We start from the raw sequence: 12,187 nt of genomic DNA on the forward strand, positions 1-12,187 counted from the left end.
TCCCTCAAATTTCACTTTCTTTTCCAATTTATTTCCTCCTTACCACTCATCGTATGACATACAATATGCTTTTCCTTTCTCAACTGTTGTGTGTAGTTTCCACATATAGAAGCAATAGATGCAAACCCCGACAACAAGGTTTTGGACATTAGCAACTTCAGATCCACAAGTCTGATAATAAAATTAGGGCCCCAGAGAACCATGTTTGAGGAGAGGAGTGCTTCAAGGGTCACATACAGTAGGTGCCTGAGGGGAATGCTCCAAGAGTAATGGTTGGAGGTGGGTACAGCACAGACTTGGCAGTGTAATCACCAGTCCGAGGACCAGGTTAATGAATCTGTATGAAAGACGAAAGAGACATGCCAAAGACACGACTGTGAAAGGCTTTTCATCTATAGATGTTCCCAACACCAATATTCAGTTATTGTCGGAATGTAAAATGTTATGTGTGTGGTGCAGAGGGGAGTAACAAATGGCAGAAGTTGACAGAGGCCAAGTCATGGAAGGCCATGCTAATTTTATTAACCTATATAGTGCATAAAGTGTTAAGTCTAGAGTTTAGAATTACAAAGCTTTTCTACAAATCAATAAGAAAATACAAAGAACCTATATTAATCAGGACAGAAACCCAATTCAGTTATTTTAAACAAGAAAGGGACTTTATTGGCTCACAAAACTTTGAAGTTTGGAGGTAGGGCAGGCTTTAGGCACAGCTGGATCTAGGGCCTCCAGAAAAATGACATCAGAACTTAGTTCTTATTCCTTTCTGCTAATCTCTGAGTTTCTTCTCAGACTCTCCACATGGCATAAATTCAGGCTACAGTCCTTAGTTCGTGGGATTTCTGTAGAGCCTTCTTTCCAATAGTTCCAGCAGAAGTTCTGTTGAGAGCTCTCTTTTGCCTGGCTTGAGTTACATGCCCATTCTTTAATCACTGTGGCTAAGAAGCTGCAGGACTACTCAGGAAGGCCAGACCTGGTCATCTACTCATCTAAGCCACAGGGCATGAGTTCCCCACAATAAATAAGGATTCTGTTACCAGAGGATGGGGAAAGATGCTGAACAACAACAAAAACAACAAAAAAACCACCCAACAACATATATCCACACATAACCCAACAGAAAAGCTATTATAGATAAAGGACATGAAGAAACAATCCATGATAAAAGTAGCCAATAAACTTAAGAAAAGAACCTCAACCTCACCATTAATTAGGGAAATACAAGATGATTTTTTTTTTCTTTCTTGCCCATCAGATAAAAATGATCACGTGTAGGTAAGGCTATGAGGAAATGAGCACTTTTTATACATATGGATGAAAACAAAGTTATGAAGACCTTTGGAAAGGCTAAGATGGGTCTATCAGAAAGCACATCCTTTGACCCAATCATCCACCTCATATAACTCCATCCTAAAGAAATTCACACATGTGCACAGAAATATATGAAAAGGATGTTTACTTTGGCAGTGTAATAATAGCAAGAGAAAAAATAAGGGAATAGTTAAATAATGGGATTTTCCTAGTATTGGTTCTTATTCAAATCGACCATTAAAGAAATTTAAAAACCTTAGGATCAATTTTTGAGACCAAAAAAAAAAGCTAAACAATACATATATATGATCTTATTTACGTAAAGACAGCATTTAAGTATATGTATATTCATATGGAAATGTTTGGGAAGAGAATTAGGATGTATTTCAAATTGTGGACAGTGGAATGTGATTGGAAGTGCTGGAGAAAAGGTCTCTCTTTGCTCTTATACTTGTGTATCATTTAAGTTTTCTACAATGAGACAGTAGTCATTTATACTTCCATAATTAAAAAAATAAAAATAGGCAAACAGTTCACAACAGGAAATTCAAGTGGCCAATAAACATAAAAATATGTTTCTCCTAATCAATAAAGACAAATTTTGCCTATCAGAGTGGTAAAAATATTTAAGGATTCGGTGTTGGTGGGAGTGGAGGCAAACAGGCACTCTACTGATGGAGTTGTAAATTAGTACCATCTTTTTGGTGATAGTTCTCAAAATGTTAAATGTGTACATTCTCTGACCCAATAAATCTATTTCTTGCTATTTATCCTACAGAAATATCCACACAGCCAGCAAAATAGATGAGTAAAAATGTTAACTATACTTTTATCTGTAATAAAAAATTGCAAAGAATTCTTCCATCAATAAGGGGTTAAATTACAGTATATTCATGCAATGGAATAGTGTGCAGCCATAAAGAACAATGTCTACATCAAGGTGGGGAGGCAAGTTTCAGTGCAGTACATGGAAAATGAGGCTATGTACCTACCTCATATGGTTGCTGTGAGGATTAAGGGTTAATCCATGGTAAAGCGCTTCCAACAGTGCCTGTGTACAGCAACCAGAGTCTCAACTATTAACACATTTTGTTTAAATATGTATATGCTTAAGTCTGGAAGAATAGCAAACCAATTATTACTTCCGAGTAAGACTGTGAAAAGGAATGTCCTTTTTCATTTAACATTTCTATACTGTAGAAAATTCAAATTAACGTGTTTAGTAAGCTTTTAAATTTGTAACCATAAAAAGCATAAAATTTATCAAGGTTTAACAGCCATCACTCACTGCACTGTGAAAAAATCTATATCCCTGTAAAGTTCAGAGAACTAAGATCTGAGTTTTAGCTGTAATTGGGCCACATGCAAGTCACACAATCTCCGAATCTTTCTTTCCTGGTTTACAAATCTAAGCGAAATAGGTATAGTGATTAATCCAGTGTCTGGCGTGCAGATTATTTCAATACATATACCCCTCCCTTCAATTTACTTAAATGTGATAAACATATTGCTAAATTAAGTTTTGTGAGCTTAACCTCCAAGAAAACAGAAGAAAATTTAGCAATAATGAGTGAATGCTCAGTAGCCATTGGGCAATTCTCAGCAGTCTGCACGCCATTAATCATGACTGCTCTTTTACTAACCAAACAGATGGCACTGCTTGGCAACTACCAGATCACCACTCCATCAGAGGCTGGGCAGCCCCCAGAATTGCTGTGATTATCTGTGAGTATAAATTAATGGCTGGATGAAATAATAAATCACTGATTAGTTATTTTAAATCAATTTGTCTAATGGGGACTTAGCGAAACTGGAGATGATGAATACACAGACTACAATTTATTTTTCCGTGTACCCCAATCCAGTCTTTTTGGGTCCAGCCCATTTTCCCAACAGAGCCTTGCCTTAACCTCAGAATCCTTTCTAAACAACACACACGTATCACATGTCTGACAAGACAAACTTGTATTTGCCAAGTCTAACACCACTTTTTCTAAGCTCTGACATTATACCAAACATCTTTGGCATTTATGACAAATGTACCACAGGGAAGCTTCTTTGTGTACAGGAAAGATGTAAGATTTAAAAAAAAGGGTGAAATTCTAGCTACTGAGAGGTTGCTCTCTTCTTACCTACTCTGATACAAGAAATCTGTCATCCCAGCAGAAGCATTAAAAATATACCACCTCAAAACCTACTTGGAAAGAAGCCAGTTATAAATAAATAAATCAACTCAAGATCATTTTAGCTTAGAGCGGAGGAGATTATAGCTTTATTGGACATTGACTTGTTTCCTCTCAGCCACAAAGAGAAAAATACCCAAACGAAAGTCCCTACATTTTCTTGTATAACTTAAAATACATTATATCATTACTACATATTTATACTTCAATAAATCTTAATCTATAAAGCACATTTCTTATAATTAATTGTTATCAGAAAATCTATAAACAAGCTCCATTCTGCCTCACTTTCCCACCAGCTGGCCTTGCATTTATTACTATGCTTTTTAACAGGCTCATGCAAATCTCACCTTCCATTTTTAAATTTGATCCAAGCACTAGATGTAACCAAAATCTCTGGAACTATGAAATCTTTTTATTCACATGGGTCATTTTCCACACAATTAATGCCCACTATAAAAAAAGCCTTTTCTCATATTCTCTATTTTAACTTCCAGAGTTTTCCACTAAACAATAAAACCACAGTACTTGGGATTCTCAGCCAAAGAGTATATAATCCTACTACTACAATGTATTACTTTTATACATTTTGTAAAATGTGTTAAGACTTAAAATTAAAAAAAAAAAATAGTTCAATTCTGATAGTTAATAAACTAGTTGTTAATAACCTATTGTTTATTTTTTAAATAGAACAATCCATTCAACTTAACATGTAAGTACAACCTCGATGCTACTAGAGATTGAGTAGATTAAAAGACCCACAAACCTCCAAACTGTGATAGAGGATTTTAGACTCACCTCTGAAGATTGCTGGAGAGCTGGCTAGCTCTTTGAGCTGAGTCTTCCTTTCCCCCAAACACAACACCCTGGTAAGAGAACTATGGCTCTGGGAATCTCAGAGATGACCTCCTCCAGGACTGCTCAAACAGAGGGAAGAAGCTAACTCACATGGAACGGTTTTAGAGCAAATCCCCAATGATTTACAGTGGAAGAAATATCTACCTACCTATGGTAGGGTTACAGTACCTAGCACAGTGCCTTGTCGGTAGAAAATGTTTAATAATAAATGCATGGCTGCTTTGTTAGCCTGGTGTGCAACCCTTTTGTACCAAAAGAATAAAACCGCAAACCTGATACTTGTTGCCCACCTGTCATGGATTTTTGTGTCCTTAACAAAAGAAAGGCAAAATAATAAATCAGAACTTCAAGTCTCTTTTGTTTTCTAAAAGCCAAGACAGACCATTACCCTCATGTTCACATTTGCCCTTCGACACTGCTGTTCACTACAAATTCTTCCCCAGTGTTAGAATTTCTACTCTCCTAGTTTTACAAGTGTTTATTGTTCACACTGTCTACTTTCTAGTAGTAACATAGGAGAACATTATTCTCATTAGCGGGATGCCTTCAAATGACAGACAGGACAAGTGGTGTTTGAGTTTCCCTGCAGGCAGATGATTACATTGAGATAAATTCTTGCTATACTTCAATTCTTGAATCAATGTATGTTTCTCTTCCCCAATCTAGGTGTCCCATTCACTGATGTTTTATCACCATCACTTCTTATCTGAGTTTTAAGGCTCATTTTAAATTGAGCCTTTACATTCTGAAATGCATACTCAAATTAGGTAAAAGGAAACAGAAGGGTAAATTTTTAAAAAAATGGTTTCAGTTTTCAGATTTTATAATTCCTATATTGCCTTATAACATAGAAGGGAATGTATCCTTGCCAAGAACATCTGAATGATCAACACAGAAATAACGTCTGTCTAAAAAGGAAACTTTTAAGGGACAAAGAATCAGGTAGTTCATTATTTGGAAAAACAGTAAGAATATAAACATCACATGGAAGATTTAGGCATTAACACCTGAATTAAGTTTAAAATTTCAGTTTCTAGGCAGGTATGACATTGTTTCTTTCAAGATAAAATAATGGTGGGTGAAGATTTTCTACATTTCCCAGTGGCTTTTCTAACAGTCTATATAGGGAAATAAAACTATTATGTATCATTTGTTTTTAATTTTGTCTTCATTTCTGAAGAAAAAGACCTGAGTGCTGATTTTTTTTTTTTTTGTAATTTCTTAAACTTTCACAACATTCAGAAGTTTTTCTGCATTGTGTCTTCGCTGATGTCTAAAAAGATTCGAGCTTTGACTATAAGATTTCCCACACTGAACGCATTCATAAGGTTTCTCCCCAGTATGGATTCTCTGATGATTAATAAGCCCAGAATTCTGGCTAAAGGCTTTTCCACATTCAAGACATTTGTAAGGTTTTTCTCCAGTATGGACTCTCTGATGTTGCACAAGAATAGAACTTCTGCTGAATGCTTTCCCACATTCAACACATCCGTAGGGTTTCTCCCCACTGTGGATTCTTTGATGAAGAATGAGGGCTGAGCCCTGACTGAAGTGTTTTCCACATTCATCACATATATGCTGTTTCTTTCGAGAGGGATTTCTCTTTCTTTCAAATCTGCCCTTGGGGAAACAGGCTTCTCCATACTTAAAAATCTGAGGAACACCTATATTTAGAGTGCCAGGAACTTCATGAGATTCTACTGCTGAAGGAATCTCCTGCTTTGGAGCTAGTGCTCCATTTTCAGTCCTACCATCATCATCTGAAATAAAGAGAAAATGTAAATATCACTCATTTCCTATTCTTCGAGGAAAAAAAACCTGAAAAAAATGGAGTAAAAGTGAACTAAAAGTAAATAGCTTCCATGTATCTATAAGCAGCACTCTGAAAACTAGTGAGAAGGTAGCCTACTCCAAAAAAGAAAAAACTGGAATGACTGATTACGAACCTAAGGGAGGTAATGGCATGCTAACATAATGAGGAATTAAAAGGTTGTATCTGAAAAAAAGTGATAAGACGAAGTGGGCTATACAATACTAATCAGAAAACAAAGGGCAGAAGGATGGTAGATGCTAAGACTGTTGGAGTGATGTCGCTAGGTATGGATGAAACTTCAGAAGAAATGTAAGATAAAATTGGCCCCTAGGAAATCTTTATATATTCTTTTGCTTCAAGGAAGGGAGAAATTACATCAAAATATAATAGTTAAATAACAGGCAATCTGTCAGAAAATGAGCAAGAAAAGGCAGATCACAGCCAACACTACACTGAAAGCAGAACCCAGAAGATGTTCAGTTAAGAAACTGAAGCTCAACTGGGGATATTCTCTGTTAACTCAGGACACGATACTTACATTCAGTAGGCCCTTGGTAAATCAAAGTTTTCCTACATATGAAGGTTGCCCTGCTTGGTATTTGCCATGGTACTTAAAGGAGTTCTTATTTCTAAGCCTCAGTTACAGGAGTCTGATGAAACAAAGGCCTGAATTAATTACCAACAAGTACCATTACCCACCTACAGGAAGCAGTATGAGCAAGTCTCATTTGAGACTTTTTGGAAACTTCAAGCCTTGAAGAATATAGTTACTTCAGGGTGAGCAGCAGCAATGAGAAAAGTGGCAAACACTACTCATGTCTATGATAAATGATTAGGAAGGGATAAAGTCTATGGCTCAGTTGGTTAAGCGTCTGCCTTCAGTTCAGGTCACCATCCCAGCGTCCTGGGATCAAGTTCGGTGTCCAGCTCCCTGCTCAGCTCGGGAGCCTACTTCTCCCTCTCCCTCTGCCTTCCTCCTGCTTGTGCATGTACTATCTCAAATAAATAAATAAAATCTTAAAAAAAAAAAGAGGATAAAGTCAAGAGAGGAGACTAACAATGAGAGACTCAAGGATACAGGTGATCAGTGAGGTCTGGAGATGTGAACAGAGAAGCAAGTGCTAAAATTATGAGGGGACAAATGTTCCCCATATGTGGTAGAGACTAGACTCCTGAAATGAGGCTACTGACAACTAAGGGAAAATTATTCTAAAATTCAGGCAGGGGAGAAATTTTTTACCCAAGAAAATGTCACCTCCAATGACCAAGGATAGTAGTTCTCAAACTTCATTCCAGAGAAGAATGTTCCATGAAACATGTAAAACCACAGGCTCTAGCAGACTTCAGCCCCACCCCACCAGTTCTGGTTCCCTAGCACTGTCCCCTCAGATGGGAAGAAAACCTGATGCCACCCCACCTGTGGCATAAACAGGCATTATCCACAACTACCTCAAGGAAAGATTCCTAAAGCAGTCTCAAGGAGCAGTTTTAGGAATATACTGGGGTTGTATCAAACTATATTAAGTATGTGGTATCAACTGCCAATATACTGGGAAAGACTAGTTTAAGTGACTTATAATTGTGAGCTTTTAATTTTTCTGTACTTAGAGCAGATTTTAGCTATGGAGCCTATTTTTGCATAAACTTGGATAAAGTGAAGAGTTTTACCAAATATTTCTACAAAAGATGCTTCTCAGGAAAAAAAAAAAAAAAGACTCTAGGTAGGACATTGAAGAAAAAAACAAAAATAACCAAAAATTTAGAAAGACTTCAGTGGTCAGCAACAAAGAATGGATTTGAAGAGGCTTCAAGTAAGATCATGCCAAGAGAATTAAGCAGGAGATCGAAAGGATATGAAACAGATGGCAAAGAATGTTGCACGTGCTGCACTCAAAATAAGGAACCTAACTTACAAGTGGGTGCTGGCTCAAAGTAAGACAAATGCCAGCCCGATGGGAGTAGGTCTTCAAGAAAAAGTAAAAAGAAAAGGCTGACGATGTTAATGTCTAAGAATAAAGACCTGAGATCTGCAGACCAACTGTTGTAAGAATCAAAATCCTATACTATGTCTAGGTCTACAAAATCAGGTTAAGGTAATTATTCCCTACCCTCTGATGGGAACAAGCAAAGAGTTCTGGACAAAAGACCCACATTCTCTTTCACCATCTAGCCCACTGGGAGTTTTGGTCCTCACCACAGTGCCTTAGAGAATGGAGCTCCCAGGATGCCCACTTGAGCTGGTTCTCCACAGCATCAAGCTCAGAATTTGGTAATCCCTGAGCTTCTTCTTGGGAAACTATCTCCTCTACCAGAACTTCCCGTTTTCGTCGACGGAGAGAAACCTGGAAAAAATGAAGTCTAGTTCAGGTGAGAAGGAATTTGATAAGATTCAGAACTAAAAACACGTAAGAGAAACCGTAACACCATATATACTGTGGGGGCCTATGTGACAAAGCATAGCTAGAGGGGGACAGTGAGGGGTTAAGGGGGAGCCAATAAACATAATTCTAATTTAGTCGAGTGGAATTAACTCAACAGCTTTGCCTAGTGCTATGCCAGTGCTTCTGACCCAGGAGAGTGACACAAGCTGACTCACCGGTTGTCCAGGGTCATCTAGCTCACTCTCTAAATCCTCCAGCACTGTCACTGCCTCTTCTCCATTCTCTGGATGATGCTCTCGAACCCAAGTCTGCAGTTCCTTGGGTAGGATGGCAACAAACTGCTCCAGCACTACCAACTCCAGAATCTGTTCTTTTGTGTGTGTCTCTGGCCTGAGCCATAGACGGCAAAGTTCTCGAAGCTGGCTCACAGCTTCACGGGGCCCAGGTGAATCCTGGTATCCAAACTGCCTGAATCGCTGTCGGAAAACCTCTGGATCAGGAAGATGGTTCCAGGGGATGCTTGATCCCTCTTCACCATCGGGATCCTCCTCCAACTTCACTCTCAGAATTTTTTCCTCTTCATCTGGAGTTGGGATTATAAGTATTGAATCCTCTTCCACAGACTGTGCAGACATTCTGATTTATAATACTTCAAGAAAAGTCAATCAAGGCAGGATACAGGCCTCAGGGAAATACCCTGTTTTCTTCACAGGCACTCCTGAGGAAAAGAAATAAAACAAACAAAAATATATAACCAAGTATCTTAAGAATTTGAACATACACTGATAAAAGAAGTAAAAGATACTTGTTTTTTTTAATGGGTTAAAAATTCCAATCAATCACCTACAGCAGAAGTTGGCAAACTACAGCTTACAGCCAAATCTGGCTTGCTGCCCATTTTTGTACGATGCTTGTACTAAGAATAGTTTTCATTTTTACATGGCTTCAAAAAAATCACAAGAACATTTCATGACATGTGAAAATGACATGATATTAAAATGTCTGTATCCATAAATAATTTTATTTGTTCACAATTCAACAATGGCAGAGTTGATTAGTTTCAACAGACACTATATCGTCTGAAAAACCTAATATTTACTATCTGGCCGTTTAGAAAAAAAGTTGGCCAATCTATGACCTACTAAGTCAACAAACCTTATTTCAATAATCAGAAGAATCCAAGTAAGAACCAGTCCAACTCAGTGTTTTCTAAATGCATCTGACGTCGGAACACATTATTTGCAACTCAGGACTGGTTGTCCCACGAAGGTCAACTCAAAAGGCACTGCTTTTCTGTTTAAAAAATTTTTTAACAAAATCCTTTTCAGGAGTTATATTTCTTAGGAGTTAAGAAATATTTTTCAAATGTTTAAGAATCTCCTGAACTTAAAATGTATGTTTAAAAATATCCACTTACTCAGTAACAGAGCAATACTAAAATACTGGAAAAAAAAAAAATCTAACCACTAGGTGCCATGCTATTCAGCCACCCAACACCACTACATTCAAATCTATAATGACAGCCCTTAATCACGGCAAATTTAAGGAAGAAAAGGCACTATCATAACACCTTAACTTCATGCAGGGCCCATTATCAGCATCTCACGCTGGATGACTCACAATTTTCCCAGCTTCTATCTTCAGGGAAACCTTGTGCTATTTCTGATCCTTTCCTTGTTATCTGCACAGTCATGCCCATGCCATTGTTTACAACACATACTGGGAATGAGCCACGCAGTTACTCAGTGTACCTATTTAGGGCCCAGAATCTGAAAACCAATGATTTCACAAAACTTCTTGTAACCCTAACAAGACCAGTTATCAGAAGACACCTTATCAGCCAAGTAATGCAGACAGGTTCAACCAAGTACTCTGGAGTGTGGCGGCCAACATCCGTAGGTTCCTATTCCAGGACCCTACCTTATCCAAGGCTCAATCTTTCTATGGAAAAGAAAGCGCTCTCCCTTTTACGACCGCTTTGCAGCCTGCTCGCGGGCGGTGACGAGGTGCAAGGAGGGCAGGCCCGCGGTCACAATGTTTGGGCGGGGAGCCGCGTCCCAGGTGATCTCGCCTCACTCCAGCCGAGATCCGCTGCAAACCCCGCCCCTGCCCTGGCGTCCTCCAGCCCCCGTTCCTCGCCTCGCGCTGGCCGATTTCGGATGACCAAAAGCCCCACTGCCCCGACAGCGTCGGGGCCACGGCACTTCCGCCCGCGTCCGGCGGAACTACAAGCCCCGGCAGCCCCCGCGCAAGGCCCGCCCCCTCCCACCTCCGCCCAAAACGAGTCCCAGAACCCTCCGCGAGACGCCAGGCCTCGAAATAGAACAAAACCGGCTGATGGGGGAGGGGGACGGCGAGGGTCGCGAAGGACACAGGGGAAGGAGGACTGTGCGCTGGTGCTGGAAGCCCGATCTGGCCTTCGCCCTACCCCTATCTGCCCCCCGCCTCCTGGACGCGGAGACCGCGGCCCGTCCTCCGCGCCCCCGGGAAGCGCAGGAAGGTGCCCGCCAGGCTTCCTCGCGGACTCCTGCCAAGAGGTCCGCAGCCTCTTAGCCCGGCGTCCCCCTCACGCCCTTCCCCTCATTCTCGCGCAAACCTCCGGCTCAGGATCCGCAGCAGCTTCGCTGTCCAAAGCAGACGCAGAAACGCCGCTCACAAGCCGTTTCCCAGAAGCCCCCGGCGCGGACTGCTTCCGGTCTGCGGGTCCCAGGAGGCGGAGGGAGGCGAAGCCCCGCGTTGCCATGGAGATGCGCTCCGGGCGGGGGAGGGGCGGCGCGACGACAAAGATCGCTTTGAGGCTGCGCTTGGCCTCGGGCCTCTCTGCTCCGAGCGCCCAGGGTTCTGTGTTCCGCCTCCGAGACGGGGGAGAGAAAGAGAGAATTCTGCCATTAAGACAGTCTCTACGGCTCCACGAGCCGTCTCACGCGAAGCTCTCAGTAACCCTCTGGAAGGAGTGATGCAAGCGCGTGTTTGTGAGTGCTCCCTACGTTGCACCCGCCACCTGTATTGTCATTTTCACGACAGCTCTGTGGCGGTAAGAACTTTTATCAACCCCGTTTCACAGCTGAGAGAGATAATTGAGGCACAAGTAGATAACTGGCTCCTAACTAGTAAGGGGAATCCAGGTCGGAAAGCAGGGCGGGCCGGGTGGCTCAGCGGTTTGGCGCCGCCTTCGGCCCAGGGCCTGATCCTGGGGTCCTGCGATCGAGTCCCGTGTCGGGCTCCCTGCATGGAGCCCGCTTCTCCCTCTGCCTCTCATGAATAAATAAATAAAATCTTAAGAAGAAAAGATTGGAAAGCAAAGCATGACTCCGGCCTTTGGCTCGTGTTACACAGCTTTATTTTGACCAAATTATCCGTCAGGGAAACAAGATGAGACTCTTAAGGGCTTTGGCAGCGACCTCAGCGAATTCGCAGAGTGCATGGTCATCTTCTGACTTTAGGCTTGACGTTTGTACCACAAAAAGCGGCTGCTGAAGTTATCATTTGAAAAGTAAATCAGCCCACTCCAGCCTCCTATTGAAAAAGGCCTTCAAAAGATCCCCACTGCCTTAAGTAGGACATAAAAACTCCTTACACTGGCCTGCAAAGCCCCCTGCGGTCTGTTCCCTGCCTCCCCACTCTGACCTCAGTTCTTAGGC

General features: G+C 41.0%; 1 protein-coding gene across 4 annotated transcripts; it reads right to left on the reverse strand.

Annotated features, from left to right (window-relative positions):
* Positions 1 to 637: 637 nt before the first annotated feature.
* Positions 638 to 11,300, reverse strand: ZNF24 (zinc finger protein 24). Of its 4 annotated transcripts, none has more exons than XM_077900478.1 (5): positions 11,143 to 11,270; positions 9,702 to 9,839; positions 8,762 to 9,264; positions 8,360 to 8,507; positions 638 to 6,112 (listed from the first exon to the last, which is right to left on the reverse strand). In XM_077900478.1, the coding sequence occupies exons 3-5, from the start codon at positions 9,179 to 9,181 to the stop codon at positions 5,574 to 5,576; spliced, it is 1,107 nt and encodes a 368-aa protein (XP_077756604.1). In that variant the 5' UTR covers positions 9,182 to 9,264; positions 9,702 to 9,839; positions 11,143 to 11,270; the 3' UTR covers positions 638 to 5,573. The 4 variants fall into 4 exon arrangements, with proteins under 4 accessions (XP_077756604.1, XP_077756605.1, XP_077756603.1 ...); XM_077900479.1 differs by lacking the exon at positions 11,143 to 11,270 and adding an exon at positions 10,467 to 10,729; XM_077900477.1 differs by lacking the exon at positions 9,702 to 9,839 and having other exon boundaries at positions 11,143 to 11,300.
* Positions 11,301 to 12,187: the final 887 nt, after the last annotated feature.

Source organism: Canis aureus, chromosome 6 (genome assembly GCF_053574225.1).
Source record: "Canis aureus isolate CA01 chromosome 6, VMU_Caureus_v.1.0, whole genome shotgun sequence".
Taxonomy (NCBI): domain Eukaryota; kingdom Metazoa; phylum Chordata; class Mammalia; order Carnivora; family Canidae; genus Canis; species Canis aureus.